This window comes from Bidens hawaiensis, unplaced genomic scaffold (assembly GCF_021521415.1).
Source record: "Bidens hawaiensis isolate Kalapana, Puna unplaced genomic scaffold, B.hawaiensis_p1.1 tig00000001_1, whole genome shotgun sequence".
In the NCBI taxonomy this organism is placed as follows: domain Eukaryota; kingdom Viridiplantae; phylum Streptophyta; class Magnoliopsida; order Asterales; family Asteraceae; genus Bidens; species Bidens hawaiensis.
The window spans coordinates 823298-841482 of NW_027491014.1; the positions used below are offsets into that span (position 1 = coordinate 823298).

At 33.5% G+C, this 18185-nt stretch overlaps 2 protein-coding genes across 2 annotated transcripts; both read left to right on the forward strand.

Moving 5' to 3' along the window:
* Positions 1–833: 833 nt before the first annotated feature.
* Positions 834–2533, forward strand: LOC143563421 (uncharacterized). The gene is made up of 2 exons (XM_077051210.1): positions 834–1330; positions 2273–2533. Exon 1 carries the CDS (start codon positions 876–878, stop codon positions 1323–1325), a length of 450 nt encoding a protein of 149 aa, XP_076907325.1. The 5' UTR covers positions 834–875; the 3' UTR covers positions 1326–1330; positions 2273–2533.
* A 5529-nt stretch (positions 2534–8062) lies between these two features.
* LOC143584490 (putative prolyl 4-hydroxylase 3) lies at positions 8063–14242 on the forward strand. The gene is made up of 8 exons (XM_077066766.1): positions 8063–8254; positions 9190–9286; positions 10059–10156; positions 10317–10414; positions 11052–11181; positions 12116–12303; positions 13728–13816; positions 13929–14242. Exons 1-7 carry the CDS (start codon positions 8136–8138, stop codon positions 13799–13801), a joined length of 804 nt encoding a protein of 267 aa, XP_076922881.1. The 5' UTR covers positions 8063–8135; the 3' UTR covers positions 13802–13816; positions 13929–14242.
* The last annotated feature ends 3943 nt before the right edge of the window (positions 14243–18185 follow it).

Genomic DNA, 18185 nt, shown 5'->3' on the forward strand with positions numbered 1-18185 from the left:
ACCCTAACCCACAAAATCACAACAACAACAACCAACACGTTCTTCTCATTCTCAATTTCTTCATCGGAACCAAATTCTTCAACGCCTATTTCACAAGGTAATTCCAATATCTTTTTAATCAAAACCAAATTAATCAATCAATCAACATCTCTTTAATCATTTAAATTTTAATCATCTTCCCCGAGCTTGTCTCGTTTTAATTTTTATATATTACGCAAATTCGGTCGGTATTGGTTAGGTAGCCTCCTAACGGTAATGAAAATAATAAACCTAAAAAAAGTAGACGCATCGTATAAGTTATAACTTATGATTAAAAAAGCATATTTGAAACGACTTGTAGTCTGTTGGTAAAACCCGTACGTTGTGGCTGCGATTGGATGTTAGTTCGTCTGTATTGGGTTGGGGCACCGGAACTAAACTAAAAAATAAATTTGGACAGTGCACAAATTAACATATTTAAAAACAAACACTAACTCGGTCGATATCGACGGAATCGGTATCGGCATAAAATCATGAACATAAATTAGTACGCCCAAAAAACTAATATAAAAGATATTTAAAAAAGAAAAAATGGCGTGGCACGACCACATGCTGCCACGTGAACCGATCAGGAAGTTGCGGCATCAACATAACGTAGTAGAAAAATATATAAATGAAAAGCTAGTTTAGGTTCGCAAGCCGGCTTGAACTCGAGCTCGTTTGTTAAATGAGTGTTAATTATAGCTCGAGCATGGGCTCGAGGTTGTTTAAGTTCGGCTCTATTTAGAGATTTTAACGAGCTGATCTCAAGTATCTTTTGAGCGGCTCGATTCCGTAAATGATTCAAAGTTTGTTCATCTTCTAATTGCTGAATAATAACCTCACGAAACAGAACAATGGCAACCGCTATCGCGAAACATCGAGCCCTTGCAGTTTCTCACCGCCTGCACTGTCGGTATTTCATGAATAACGGCCCGGACACCGTGGAAGAGCTACTGGATCGTCACGTAGTCAAGAAAAAGATAACTTTTGACGACAGTGAAGACGAGATGTTGACTCGCCAACAACTTACAAGCACTCGTCGGGAAGCACTGGGTCTGTACCGAGACATAATCCGTGCTACCCGTTATTTCATGTGGCCGGATTCACACGGTGTTTTGTGGCGGGATGTGTTGAGAGCGAATGCCCGAAAGGAGTTTGAAGATGCCCGGTTTGAGAAGGATCCGGAAGTTATTACTCGGTTGCTTATTGGCGGACATGATGCTGTTGAAGCTGCTCTTGATAAGTTAGTTGAAAAGCAGAAGCAGCAGATTGCTAAGGAACAAGCGGACCGTGATCGTCGGTGATACGGGTAATGATTTGAGTTCTTGTAATATTGTATATTTGATAATGATGAAAGTTCATGTTCTTGAATAATTATTATGCAATATTTTTTCAGTTTAGGTTGTGTTTTATTGTTAACATGAATCTTAGTTAAAAGTAGGGTTGTAAACTTTGTCGGGTTGACGGGTTTAAACACGATCCATATATTAATTTGTGTCAAGATATTTATCTTAACCTGGACACACTTAAATTCGCGTGACTTGAACATGACCGGTTCAACCCATTTAGCTAAACGAGTTAAATGGCTTGACGCGTTGTAACCAAGTTCTAAGCATGTTAAACAGGGTGGCGGGTTGTGGTAAATAGGCTAAACGGGTCATAAATGGGTTGGCGGGTTGACATGTTTAATTAAAACCGAATAAAACATGTTTACTAAAACGAGTTAGACATGACAACCGAACATGTTTTCCAGGTTTAGTATCATTTTAACGGGGTTGGATGAGTCATGAGTGTCAAAGCAGGTTGGTTTTGGGTTGACCTGAGACACTTTTTGTTCATTTTCAAAAAAAATTGTATAATTTATCAGTAGTGTCATAATGGGTCAAGTGAGAAAATAAAACAGAACTAACAAATAATCGGGTCGAATGGTTGAAGTCATCCAATCCGAAGTGTCTTTTTGATTCGTAAATCTCCCAAGCATGTTTTATTCAAGAAGTTGGATTTCTTCTGAGGTAATATACTTTATGTAATCACATTTGACTCACTAGTTCTTTGTAAAATAATTAACATTTATGGACTAAAACGGTTTCGGGTCAACCCAACCACACCTAACTTGTTTTGACCCCATTTAACCAGACCCCATTTTGATCCATTACCTAGCCCATTCCGCTGTTTATTTTGTCACCAATTGTTTATTTCTTCTCCAGAAAGTTAACATTTTTGGCTGAAACTTTTTACATCTTATTATCAGGTAAACGATGTAAAGGCCCGCATACTTCGTTAGGAACATGGTCTTCGTGTGTAGGACCGTTACTTTTCTTCTAACGTCATGGCATATTCTTGAATGATCGACGTAGTAGCCTTTTGATGGCTTTCGTGATCACTGCTGTTGTCTATAGGCAGGTCGTAATACTTTTTTTTTCTTATGTAAATTAAAGTGTATTCATGGTATGTCTTTAAAATAATTTTCAGAGTGAAAGAAACTGGTTGATGACACTTGGTTTGTTCATAATGTTGTTGGACCTATCATTAGATTTTATGACTTTTAGAGCACAACCAATCTTAAACCCCTTTACTTGTACGAGTACATTTTGGATTCGGTGCCATTGTTTATTAGTCTAGATTTTGTCTAAAGGAGCATACAATGGGCCAAAATGAATTTGGTCGTAATCTAGGCTCGGGCATAAAACCTTGTTCCAGACCCGTCCCGGAATAGGTTCTACCTCTACCCGGTCAAAACCCGGACCTAACCTAGTCAAAACCTGATAAACCCCGAAAAGACCGATCAAAAACGCGACCCAGCCCGGTTCTTGAATTTGTTGATCAAACCTAGACCCAATTTTGGTTTGTAAAAAAATTTGGTTTGCCCACTATTGGTAGACTGGATATATAAGTGACTACGGGTATAAAGACACTTATAGTAGAGGTGTGATATGGAACATCACAATAGGTCAAGATGCGTAATTTGTTAACTTAGCTTTATAGCGTATCGGGTTCGATTGGTTGACTAACCGATGCATGTCTTATAATATAATAAATAATTGTGTTGTCAAATGTCAATTTCTCACGAAATCTTGTATTATCAAATGTCAAATTCTGGTGAAATCTGTATTTTTGTTTCCCGACGTTCTCTCTTGTTAACCGGCTCTTACATTACACATTATAATGGTTATAAATAATCAAATTAGTTATTAAATATCTAAATTTTATTCTAATATTTTTTTACAAAAAATTACTGAATCTTCATTCTTTGTTATTTATAGTTTTTAAATCCTTATTTTTAAAATTATTGGGTTACAATATATTGAATTTATTATTCTGTGAAATATATGAGTTTCTATATGAAATATATTAGTTATAGCTAAAAGATTAAAACTATAAAATCGAATTCTAAAATTTAAATCAAGAATGCATAATAAATATTTGAAAACAAATGATACGCATTTAGAAACTAATTAAATCTTATTTGTTTTAGATTTTACTGTAATGGAACTATTTTGTGCATATACAAGTAAGTACTTAATTACGCAAAGTCATCATAATCACATCTACACATTCATATATTTTTTTACATTATTATATATAATATATATATGTTTTTGAATGGCATTCGTATTATTTATAATTAAATCATTAAAACTATAAACCGATTTTCAAATTTTAAACTAATAAACGTTTGAAAAATATGATAATTAAGTAAAAATATAGTTTCCATAATTAATAGTAAGATTTTCTTGTTATAAAATACGTAACGTTGGCAACAAGCTGGTTCAAACCCTCATCCCCGTGTATATAAATAACCACCATAGGTTAATTACTAACTAGTCATTCTAATCACAACTCACACGCACATATTATTCGTATACATTCTGCAAAAGGTTGAAGTCGACAATGGGCATATTTCCATCTCTCACCGTTGATCATACTCGAGTCACAACACCGTCATCTACTCCGGCAATGTTACATGATCATCGGTTGTGTCAAGAAAGGTAACATATTAAAGATTTAAACCCAGTTTGTTAAAACAAGTCATGTGTTCATATAATATAATTATTATTATGTATAATAATATTAACATTAATGTTGCTATGATTATGAACTCAGGTTATTATTGCCTATAAAGAAACGTTGTTTTGCTACTGCTTTCGAAGACAAGTATGATCATCAACAAGTTAAAAAGTTTAATCAAGAAGGGTATGTATGTGTATCATTAATATACTATAAATTATAATAATATTAATATTAATATTAATATTAATATTATCCCAGTTTCTTTTTAATATGTTATATATAACTTAAGTTTTCATCATATATACTAACACGTTGCATGCTATGAACTCAGGTACTTCTTGCCTATAAAGAAACGTTGTTTTGTTATTTTCGAAGACAATCAAGAAGTTAAAAAGTTAACCGAAAACGCGATAATCAAGAAACGCGAAGGTGTGTTATTGATCGAGAAGGAAAAGAAAAGCAGGAAGATGCCGAAGAAGATGGAGAGTGGACCGGTCAGTTGAAGCGGTTCATCACCGTTGAGATGTTCGGTCTAGACATGAAGTTGGTGATCCAGAAACCGTTGTACGAGAGTGACTTGAATAAAACGCAGAACAGGTTGAACATGCCGGTCAAGCAACTGGTGACGCACCCACACTAGTTCTTGACTGATGACGAGATGCGGGTCATTGAGGATGGTAGTAAACATGGTATGGAGGTTAAGGTCGTCGGTCTGACGATGAAGATGTACGGGAAACCGTTGAGGTTGAAGACTTGGCATATGAAGAATACTGATAACTTTGTGTTGAAGACGAGCTGGAACGAGTTTGTGGCTTGTAATAAGATGGTTTTGAAGACGTATACGATGATTCAAGTTTGGTCGTTTCGTAAAGACCGGGAGCTATGCTTCGCTATTGTACTGGTGGAGAGACCCGAATGTGCAAAAAGTGGTGTTTGATGGCTTAATGAGTTCATGTTGATGTTCTTTAGTTTCTTGTCTTAGATTTTGTTATAATGAGTTGATGATATGTTTATTAGATTTGATTTGATTTGATTAATGTGAGTATATATGGATTATTAATATTTCTGATTTAGACTATAGTTTATGCAGTATGGTTTAATTATTTCGGTATAGTAGGTGGATTGTTACTCGCAGCAGCCCGAACAGCCTAGCCCAAAAACACAACCCGGCTCGCTGTGTATACAAATATATCTGTACACTGTTAACTCAGCATTGTCTATATTCAGTATGATACCGCAAACTAATAATTTCGATTCATAGGAACCTTTTGATAAATTATATCAATGGTATGCAAGATACTAGCTAAATGCTTAATTCATTACTGAGCCAAAAAGGCTATTAAATACACAAAACAAAACTAAAAGAGACGTTACAAACTAAAAAGGAGCTAGACTAGGAAATGAAACCGGAAACAAACTTTGAACTAAAGTAAAGGAGGACCAAGCAAAACCCACGTGCATGCTTGACTTATTCTTGTTATTCCATGCAAACTTTAACCTTCTAGAAACAACTAAAACTTCCAACACCTTTTACATCATTACATATAAACTGCTTACATATCATTTAACAAAGCAAACTTCATGTACAAAATACAAAAGTGCAAAAAAAAAGGACACAAAAACAAATTTTACATGTGGTAAAAGAACTTGAAGATCGACCTACATTATCATAAAAAATGTATGGTTTCAAGTTGATAAAGAACGCTACCAACACTGAGATCGTTAACACGAAGATCGCTCTAAACAAACCATGTTTTTACTTCTAGATTCCGGTTCTTGCAGTTCCTCATCATCCAAACTTGGGTCCGAATAAGTTATGGATGACTCAGGTTCAGGGTCGTGTATAGAAGCATTGTTCACAACTTGTATTTCTTCATCCTGCATTATGCAATAATAAGATATAAAACTCAACAGAAACCATACCGCCAAATCTATGAACGGATACCTACCTTTATTAATTATGCTGACTTCTCGAACGTATTGAACCAAAAATGTTGTGATTTTCTGTTAAATACCTTCTTTTAGACGCATATTTGTGCATATTCCATTTGTGAACTTTTAGACCATTATTAATAATATTATTATTAAAATTTTGGGAAATCCCCAAAATAGGCCAAATGACTTGAAAAACTTAAAATTGGCCAAATTTCAAAAAGTTTGCAAAAATAATCCAACCAAAACCATCTCCTTCTTGGTTTCCCGCTGACGGATTTCGGTCGCCACTAAAATACTGACACGTGTAAAGAGTCTGATCCCACCCGATAATTTTATGATAAAATCCATCTCCTCCGTGATGTCTGGTCCTGTTTTCATCTCCGCCGTGAGTGATTCAAAAAAATTGAAAATCGTGTTTTTGGGAATTTTCCCATAAAATTATTATTATTTTGACTTTTGACAATACAAGATTTCATATGAAATTGACATCTGACAACCAAATTACTTATTTATTATATTATAATATAGGCATCGGTCACTCAACCAACCGAACCCGATACACTATAAAAATAAGTTAACAAATTATGCATTTTGACCTATTGTGATGACCCATATCACACCTCTACTATGAGTATCTTTATAATAGTTGGCGTATATGGTTGTTGACTATGATATAAAAAAATTATAGCAGGGTAATTATCATGTGGTTGTTGGTTTAGATAATACATGGTGTCTTTTCACGGAGATATATTAAGACAATGAGCTTTCCCAGTTTTTAGTTTTTTGAAACTTCAACTATGAATCAGGATTTTCCAATGAAGAGGAGTTGAAGAAGAATCTAGAACCCGAGGAAAAAGGTCTTTTAGGTTCTTAACAATAGCATCAACCAAAGGAAAACTTTGATATGTTGTCCCATGTTGTGTCCGTTGATCTGGAGTTACTTTGTTTTAATTTATACAAACATTGTTTTTTAGTGAACTTTGTATTAATTGTTTTAGTTATTCATTTATTTGAGAAGTAATTATTATATTAGTTTAATATTAATTATAGTGTATATTTCTTTTGTTATTTTTCTCCACCATAAATTATATTTTCACTTCAGTATTAGTTGAGTATATATCTTTTATCATTTATCTTCCTTGTATCGACTACATGTAAATACAAAACACATCCGTGTGTAGCGATGTGTGGATATTAAACCTTGTTTTATATCAATGTCAATATCAATATTTAATATGATATATATTTTATAAAAATTGTTGACGGACATTACTTTATTAATTCTATTAGATAATAAATTATCGAAAGTCAAAATCAACTAACTGAAGTTTGAATTCCACGTTCAGCCAAAACTAGCCCATTGGATTTGAAACCAAATACTTGTGGAGTTGTGGACAAATATAACCTTTGCCGATGGGATTATAATAAATAAAAATTATGGATTTAATAATTTATTTTGGAAAATTATGAAATTGGCCGTTAACTTTTTCCCCAAAGTGTAACATCTTTAATTATTTTTTTTAAAAACAACTATACATAACTCTGAGTTTTGTTTTAAAAACTAAAAAAAACGAAGTTTTGGTTTTCAGTTTAAATCTAGCCAAATACCATTAGGGATTTTGCTAGTTTTCCGCTAGCCGTTTTTTTTCAAGTGATATCCTCATATCCATACCGTGTATCGAGTCAAGGCAAATTAAGACGGTAATTTTAAGAATTTTATAAAATTTCAAGCATATGGTACAAGTTTAAAAAATGACAAAGTAGTATTTTTAAAAATCAATTTAAACGATGAACACCCACAAATATATTATTATATTTTCCATTTCATCGCGCGAGTACAGTTAATTAGTTATTCTAAAAATCAACTAAGGGAGAAATCCGTCATTTGAGCCACTGCCAGCTGTCCATTCTTCTGCTTGTTGTTTATAAACCCAAAAAACACTTTGATTTCATATCTATCTCCAAATCAACCTGCAAAATCAAAATCAAAATCAAAATCAAAGACTGAAAACCCTAACAGCTACAAACAATTACACATCTCATCAATCCAATTTACTGCAAGCACCAACAATAATAATAATAATAATAATAATAGAAGAAGCTTATTATTAGGTCGCCATAACCACCACGGCAGCAAGCGATCGTCAACGGTGGCTCTAGTGCTATCAATGCTTTTGATGCTCACAATCGTACTACTGATGCTTCTAGCGTTAGGCATCTTCTCGCTTCCCCTTGGATCCGACGACGGTGATGATGGCATCACCTTCAAGCGGAAACGATTGCTTGTGTAAGACAACCTAGGGTTTGATGATTTAGCTGGACTGATAGTGAAATTAGGTTTACTTTAAACATTCAACTTATAGAATCAATGTACTAGTTTTCCCATCAAAATTCGACCTCGGCTACGCGGTTTATGTGAAATTAGGTCCACTGCTCTTTGCCATATATTAATTGGATCCTAGGCTATACTTATACGAAATTAGCTTTACTTCAAACTTTGAAATGCACTAGCTTTCACAATATCTTTAAAATATGACTCACAAGCCAACTTTGAAATGAAATGATCTGAGCTTGAGCATACAGGGAACACTTGCTTTGTGTGAATCTAGGTTTTGTTAGGTTTGTGCGTTTCACATTTGGTTCAGTGCCGTGGGAAGTTCATTTATGTTTCTTTAGTTAGTAAAATGAACAAACATGAACATTTGTGTTCATTCATCTATGTCTGTTTCGTTTGTTCGTTTACGTTCATAAACTGTTAGCGAACGAACAAAAACAAACACGGGAATTTTTTTATTTTTAATGAATGAAACACGAACAAGAAAACTCTGTTCGTTTGGTTATTCGTGTTCGATCATTTGTTTGGTTAAAGTTTAAACGAACGAACACAGACATGCTCCGTTTGTGTCCGTTTACGGGCCTACTTTGTGTATCTGCAACAGTGTGGTAAATTATGCTCCTTACATTTTATCCGTAGTGACTAGTGAGTAGATAATTGCACTTCAAAATAATGGCACAGATTGGGGTTTTTCATTTCACAAAAACAATCATTGTTTAATCCATGATTAATATAATTTAAACACGTAGACAATTACATCTTAACGTTAAATGAGGAATATACTAAGTGCCTAAATATGCATCATGCCTGAGTAGTGTTTTCGTTTTCTAAAACCACTATCTTCCCACTTATTCGATATCACTAAACTTGATTGGTCTGAAATGCAGTGGTGACATTGACGGTAATGAGACTGGAAAAAGAGGAGATCAGTGGACTGAGATCCTTTCTTGGGAGCCTAGAGCATTTCTTTATCACAATTTTTTGGTGAGTAGCTGTTTCATACATCTCGTTTCTTTTTTTTACTGGATAGTTTTATGATATTTTAGCATATATGCTATATCTAATCATGTCCTTGTGTACATGTTCTTGCTCATTCATTTAACCTTAACCGAACAAACGATCGAACACGGTCAAATAAAAGAATGAGGTTTTCTTGTACGTGTGCGTTTATGTCCATTCGTTAATAGAATAAACGGACGGTTTACAGACGTAAAACAAACGAACATAACTGAACATAGATGAAAGAACATAACTGACCGAACACCAACTAAAAGTTAATATGAACAAATATATTGGGTCTAAAATTTTTTTAAAGCTAGTCTAAATAGTAATGGACCTAAAAACATATGATGAACAATCAAACTTAAACAAAAGTAAACTATCGAATATAAATGAACGTAAATGAATGATGATAAACGGACATAAATGAACAAACGAGAAATGTGTTCAAATTGGTTTGTTTAACTAAATGAACAAAAAATGTTTGCTTATGTTTGTTCGCTTGTTAAATAAGCAAACATAAATGAACTTTCGCTAAATGGTTCACAAACAGCTCACTGAAAGTTTTGTTTGTTTACAGGCCTAAAAACCATTGTCTTTGGCTTTAATAAATGGCACCTGTGTGTTGTGCTTTTTTAATCTTATATACCAATTTCTCTTAGGAATAACATGAACAAGTGTTTAGTTTACATTTATATTTGGTATTAGTAGGAAGTAGGAACATTATATTTGACTCTTTGTCTGTATTGTAAAACAGTCAAAAGAAGAGTGTGATTACTTAATAAATCTTGCTAAACCTCACATGGCAAAATCAACAGTTGTTGATAGCAAGACTGGCCAGAGTACAGATAGCAGGTTTGTGCTCTCAATTTTCTCGTATTTACTTCTAATACAACTGGGAGGTGATGTGTACACCATGGTACGTCAATAGCCTATGCTACAAATCACCTCCTATTGCAGTTGGGTTATCTTAATGAGGTAGGCTCATCTTGCTTGACAATTTGTATTTTTTTAGAGTGCGTACAAGCTCTGGAACGTTTTTGAGGAGAGGAAGGGATAAAATTGTACGGAATATAGACAAAAGAATTGCAGACTACACATTCATCCCTGTAGGTATGGTGTATGAACATCACATTGTTTTATACCAACCTTTTTTATGTTTAAATTAAGTGTCATAAATACATCAACAATATCTTATATGATAGCTTTTATATTCATTAAATCTTTTTAGACCCACTGCAATTTAGACTTGTTTTATTAATCTTTAGCTCATACATCAACAATATCTTATATGATAGCTTTTATATTCATTAAATCTTTCTAGACCCACTACAATTTAGACTAGTTTTATTAATCTTTAGCTCGAAAAATTGATGTTGACATGTACTTTTAACTGGAGTTTGATTGGTTATGTTCGTTCATCTATTTTCAGTTATGTTTGTTCGTTTATACTGTTAACGGACGAACATAAACAAAAATGAACACGTTAACTTTCTTAACGAACAAACATGAACAAGAAAACCCCGTCTGTTTAATTGTTTGCTCGGTAAAAGTTAAACAAACGGACACGAACATGCGCCCGTTCATTCAGTTCATTTACTGACCTATTCTTTTAAATCTTGTGTCTTCTATTATCTGGATATCAACCATTGAACGATCTAAAAGGCAATATCTGATTGTTAGAAGTTTAGAAGATGTTTGTGGTGAACTTAAGTGGATTATACTGACTAATGCTTTTATAAATTAACAGAACATGGAGAAGGACTACAAATTCTCCATTATGAAGAAGGTCAAAAGTATGAGCCTCATTTTGACTACTTTCTTGATGAGTTCAACACCAAAAATGGAGGCCAACGAATAGCTACAGTTCTTATGTATCTGTAAGTATCATGCATTTATATTATTCATGTTACATATTTACATCTGCCCTTTTAAGGTGCATATGTAGTAATACTGGCTTTAGAAGTAATTATAGAAACTAGATTGTTACATACTATGATCATAGTCTATTATCAGGGGTGTGCATGAAATCGAACAAACCGAACCCAAACAAAAACTGATTGCATGATTTTATGTTTTTGTAAAAACCAAACTTTCGGTTTGGTTTTGTTAAACAGAATTTATGGTTTTTCATCTTTAATTTTGATTTGTAAGCAATTTATAAGAATTTAATAACTAATGATACCCAAATATTTTAGTTGAAATGTATATTTGGATCTCTTCAGAACTCCAAAAGGCCGGAACTTCAAAAACTCTTAACAATAATTTAATTTATTTTATATATTATGTATTTAATACTATTTGAGGGTAGTGTCATTTGTGACGTGTGACATGTGTAATAACCAATTTACATATAAGTAATCATAAATTTGCGAATAATAATGACAGGACTATAATAATGACAACACTACTCTCCGATAATATTAAATATGAAAAATAAATTAATTAAATGACCATTTGATAACTGCTAAGAGTTCTTGAATTATTTGGAACTTATGAAATTATCCTGATTTATGTATAATTATTTAACAAAAAGATTTATGTCCAAATTCATGATTTTGGGCCAATTTTTTTTTTAAATCAATAGTTTCAATCCCAATTGGTAAAAAACTGAAACCAAACCGTAAAACCTGAAATCGAGCGGTTTTCATGAACCTAAAACCCTGACCCATGCACACCCCTAGTTATAATCTGGTTCTTAAATTAAGTGATATAGGAGGTTGTATGCATTAAACATATACTTTGATGACTCTCGACCCTATTGCTTGTTTGACTCACTTTTTAGTGGATTTTTATTTATATTATTCATTTCAGGTCTGACGTGGAGGAAGGTGGAGAAACAGTTTTCCCTGCCGCACAGGGAAATTTCAGCTCTAAACCAGACTGGAGTAATGCATCTGAGTGTGCTAAAAAGGGTCTCTATGTGAAACCAAAAATGGGTGATGCATTACTTTTTTGGAGCATGAGTCCCGATGCAACACTGGATCCAAGTAGTCTGCATGGTATGTTCCTGTGGACCCTATATTCAGTCACGTTTTAAGAAATAAAATAAATGGTTTTAGTTGGTGTGGAAAGTTAAGGAGAGGATAGGGTTACTATAGAGGGGAGGAGGGGTAGAGGCCGACCTAGATTGACTTGGGAGGAGAGGATTAGGCATGATTTGCTAGACCTAAACCTCTCCGATGACATGGTTGAGGATATGAATTCTTGGAGACGTAGAATTAAAGTTAAGGATTTTTAGGATGAAAGGAATACTTTAAGGGCTGCTCTTTACCTTATTTTGGTCACACACCATCATGCTATTTTCTTTTCATATATTATATATTTTAATGTATTAGTAGTACTAATTTTATTACGTGTTATTTTTAATTATATTACTGTTGAACTTTGATTTCCTCTTATATTCCCTCAGACATATGTTTTTTAGAGCAGAGGGTCTCTCTGGAAGCCACCTTTTTATCCCATTGGATAGAGGTACGGTGTGCCTACATCCCATCCTCCCCAGATCCTACTTATAGCTTTGCTATTGGTGGGATTCCACTGGGTATGATTGATTGAATTGGTGTGGAAAGTGGACGGGTGGGTAATGGTTTAAAATAAGTAATAATTTTGTGGTGTCGGTTCGATTAGATCTGTAAACGAACTGAACGTTCTGTGGACTGTATGGTGGAAAGTTTGTTTATGTTATTTATTTAATAAACAAACGAACATGAACAGTTCTTTGTCATTTAGTTAAACAGATGAACATAAATACATGTCTCATTTGTTCATTTACGTTTGTTTATGTATTATAAGAAAATGATCAACCATGGTATTTGAAAGAAGAATAGATCAAACACAATATTAGAAGAAGAATATGAACACCCACACTTTGTCAGTTGCCTATTACAATAAGACATATATACAAGAATTGAAAGCTAATTTTAGGAATACATTTAATTACAAATATATGCAAGACATAACTTATGAAGAGAATTTCTCCATCTTTGACTAGCCATGATTATTGGGATTGTAATGATTAATATTCTTATTATGTATGTTCTTTTGTTTACATATTCGTTAATATTTTTTAGGTCCAATACAACTATAGTTTTATAAAATTAATATATCACCAATTACAATTTAGTCTTGTTTTATTAACTTTGTTTAGTCCATCAATGTTAACTCTTGTTAGGTTGTGTTTGTTTATGTTTATAAATCGTTCATTTATTCAATTAACGAACTAGCATAAACAAACACTAACACACTTATATTCTTAACAAACAAACTAAAACAAGAAACTCTGTTCCTTTAGTGAACATGTCAACACACTTTTGGTTTTATAATCTTATTATATTTTAAATAATTAGTTACCGTGTAAAATATGATAAGAAAAGTTAAGTATTATTGCAAGAATAATCTAATCGTTTTTTTTATTTATTTCTAGGTGGTTGTCCTGTGATTAAAGGACATAAATGGTCATCTACAAAATGGATGCATGTTGAAGAATACAAGATATAATAAGTGTGTTAAAAGGTATGTTTTCTTTTGATATCATTCGTATATTACCTAATTGCCCTCACGTTTATTTTCTTTAATTTTCAGCACAATACATTATGCAAGCTGAACCATTGATGTTTGTTTACAGGTACAGGGTGTAGCATACAAATCATTATAAAGTAGTTAAGTATAGCTGGCGTTTTCCTCCGCCCTTCATAAATCAAACCGAGCTTCATGTCGTGAAGGTGATGATTCTAACGCCACAAGAAATTTGAGTAAACATGCCAGAAATCGTGATCAGTTATGAGCATAGCCAAATTTAGTGATTTTTTGAAGTTTCTTTTTAGGTTTGTGGAAGTCTAAACTAATTAGATTTGTAAAATGTAATTTTGTCTTCTAATTCATGTTTGTGTTGTAATTTTTTTAATGGTTATTGGCTTAAATTACAGTATTTGGTAATTGGTAGGGATGTTTACAGTCTGGTTCAGCCAGTTTTGACAGGATTTCATGGTCGAACCTGTAGTTATAGTTTTTGCAGAAACAATAACTACCGGTTAAAATGGGCCGGTTCTTTACATGGAATTGCACCATTACCGGAAGTTTAGTGAAATGGTAATAGTAATAGTCATTAAGACTTTAAAAGAATCCAATGTTTTAATAATATTTCTGCTGGTTCCAAACTGGATACCGGGTCATGTTATTAACCAGGTCGAATGAACTGATCCAGGTCAATTAGGACGGTTTGGTTGGTTTTAACGTTTTTAAATGTACCTACTATATGTACGATACGATAGGTTTTAGGTATGATTATTTACTCAATTCAGAACATTGATGTTTGCGGTTATTTTGGTAAATGAATTGACTCGTGAGTAACTAACTATTAGCTGTAGACTGTAGTTCCTTCTTTCTGGACCAGCAATAAACGCAGTCCATCTGTTCATGTTTTACCAGTTCATGACTAAATATGGGTAAAATTGGTTGGATAAGATTAGACCAAAATGGGAATGTTCAAACATGTCGAAATTCGTCTAATTATTCTATGTAAACGGTTAAAATTTACAACTATTCAATCATCTAGGGTTTTACTACACGCATTTCGGTTACTATAAGATCAATTTTGGTCCATATTTTATGTTTAGATTTTAGAACTCTTTCTAATAACAAGCAAACAAATGAATATATAAAACCCATAAAAAACCCGAAATATAAAGATACAAGGAAGTAAAATAGTCATTTGGGAAACAAAACCACAATGGCCAATTCATAGAATTCAACGACGATCTATATTGATATGCCCGGATAGGTTTGATTTGACTTCCTCAATGACCTTCAAAGAAGAGGCTTTATTCCGTTAAGCAATCACTCGTTCCGTGCTTTTCAAAGGAACCAACAAGTCAAGTAAATGGGGCTAAAATGTAGCTTTTTCCTAAGTGTTGTGATCAAAGCATCTTCAAAGAAGAGGCTTTATGCCCGGATAGGTTTGATTTGACTTCCTCAATAACAGTCCTTTTCCTAAACAAATCCCATCCACCATATGTTATCAATATTAAATCCTAATGGCAGGTTATAATCATAATTAAGCTTAGTTTCACATTTGATTACTTTGTTTATAAACACATTTAAACTTTAAAGTTATAGCCTAGTTAGTACGTTGGGATTGCCAAGTACATTTATTTACCATTTTAGCATTAGATTTCAAATAGTGATTATATTTTTTTGGATTACTTGTCTTGCCTCTACACATGAGGTTATTTTTTTATCATTTTTTTATTTTTTATTTGAGAGAAAGTAATATATTATGAGCTTATCTTTATCTTATTTTTGGTCACGCACCATTATGTTATTTTCTTTACATATTACGTCTCAAACGTTTGTATATTACTGTTGAACTTTGATTTCCTTTTATATTCCCTAATACATATGATTTTTGGAGTTGGAGGTCTCTCTGGAAACCACTCTCTATTCTTTGGGATAGAGGTACGGTGTGCTTACATCTCACCCCAGACCCTACTTATAGCTTTGCTTTGGTGAAATTCCACCGGGTATGATTGATTGACTTTTTTTTACAAAGTCTAATTTAATGAGATTTATATTTGCCAATGAGCTTGTGGAAATAGATTTTGTGTTTCATGTGACCCATGTTCGATTCATTCACTTATCATTTAGTTTCGGCGGCACCAGGTGATGATGAGAGACTAGACGAGTATGTGATGTTCACTATGTGGATTCTTGAACAGAACGACTATTACCTAACCGCTCTATCGTGCCTTCGGCGAGTGTTCACACGAGCGTTGACTTTAGGTGAGGGTTTTCTCCGAGTCGTGAGTGTATTCGATATGGTGAATTTAGCCAGTGGCCCATTTATATTTTCAAAATTTTCTTTTAAATTTTGAAACTATAGAAAAATATCTCTTTTCCCTATCATAATAAACTTTTATCTTCATCACACATTTGAGAATATGGGATTAGAAAGATTTAGGGTATGTTTGGTTGGAAGTAATGGAAAGAAGAGGGAATAGAATGAGAGATGTAATGAAATGAACAAGAGAATGAAATGGATTATTACCATTCCTTTGTCTTGTTTGGTTAACCTATGGAAATAAAATGAATAATAACTTTATGTTGTTTGGTATCCAAAAAAGTTGTAAGAATGAAATAGAAATAATAGAAAAAATATTCATATCCCAAAAAATATTTTTTTACAAAAAAAAAAAACCCTGAAATGGCGACGGTGGTGGTGATAGCTCCGGTGACGAAAATGGTGGTGGTGGCGGTTAGGCAGGGTGGTTGTTGTGGTGGGGGTGGCGGTAGTACCATTGGTAGTGATGTTGATGGTAGGGTGGCGGCGATGGTGGTGGTGGTCAGCAGCGGCAATGATGGTGACGGTTATGATCAGGTGGCGGTGGTAGCGCTGGTGGTAAGGTGGTGGTGGCGACGGTGACGGACGATGGCGGTCAGGTGGTGGTGGTGGTGGCTGCGATGGTAGTGGTGGTGGTTGTTGTTAGGTGGTAGTGATGTTGAGAAAGTAGGGTGAGGAAGGAATGAAATGAAAAAAAAAAAGGGGGGTGGGAATGAATGGTTTTGATGGAATGAGATTCCATGTATAATGGATGATTCCATTCCACTGAGTAACCAAACACCATTTTTTTTATTCCCACGTAATGAATCATTCCATTCTCCCATGTCATTCATGCATGACAAACACTACCTTAGAAGTTCATTGAGATCTTTTTATAAAGGAAATAAACTTCGATTCTTGAATAATCCACATCACTTCTGCTTCTATTGTAACAAAAGATTCCCCTTTTATGTGGAAAAGGCCCGTATCAATAATGTTGATTTTACGTATGGACAATTCCTCAATATCTTGTTCATTCGCAACAAAATATTTCTTTGTGCGTCGGTAAAAAAAAACATGCTTTTTGGGGGAGAGATACTATTTCAGCAATCGAGTAGAAAACTTCATTTTCTTTCATGGTCTTGAAGCATATTACCTCGTATATTTTCTTTAAGATCTCTACTCTTTTCACATGTACATTTAAAGATTGTACTTTAAAAGATCTCATCATTTTATTTAAAAGTATCTATATTATCAAACAAACTTTTTGTAAAAGCATAAAGTAAAGTTTTTTAAATTTACATCCTCTTTAATAAAATTTAAATAGTTTCATAAATAAATCACCATCTTCAACAATATAACATGTCATAACTTAGTGATTTAAGATGACTATTGAGATAACACTTTCAAGATAGAAAGTTGTAGTTAATAAACATAACTAGTATGTAGTACCCCGCGCGTTGCGCGGGTATGTGATAAAAAGAAATCCGAAAACGTTTGAAATCTTTAACGCTAGTTAAAACATAAATGAAAAGAAGAATATACAACTAAACTAAAAGAACACTCTGTATAAGTGTATAACCATCCAAAAACCATCAATTGTACTTTCAAAATCAAATATCAAATACCACTGAAAAGCCATTTAACTCTTGTAGTTGCAAAATGGAAATAAACAAATAGTTTATTTAAAAAAATAACACAAACCATAGTATGTATGGGTAAATTCGTTTACATATCACTATACGTGGTTAATTTGATACAGCCTCATTGAGGTATTGGTTTTTGGTTCTGTGTTGGTGGACTGGATACAGCTGACTCGGCCTTGGTTCTGCGTTTATGACTGGATGCAGTTGAGTTGGCCTTGGTTCTACGTATATGGCATGACTCTCAGTTGTCACTAAAGGATTATCGTTGAAATCTGTTACCTCGTTCACGACAATTATCCTGCCATTCTTCAGGGTTGAGCGCAACACCTAGGAAAAAAATGAAATTAATAAGTATAAATGTATTAGGCTATTTATTAAAAGTTAACATTTTCTGATGTGTTTTGTATGTAGTTTTAAGACC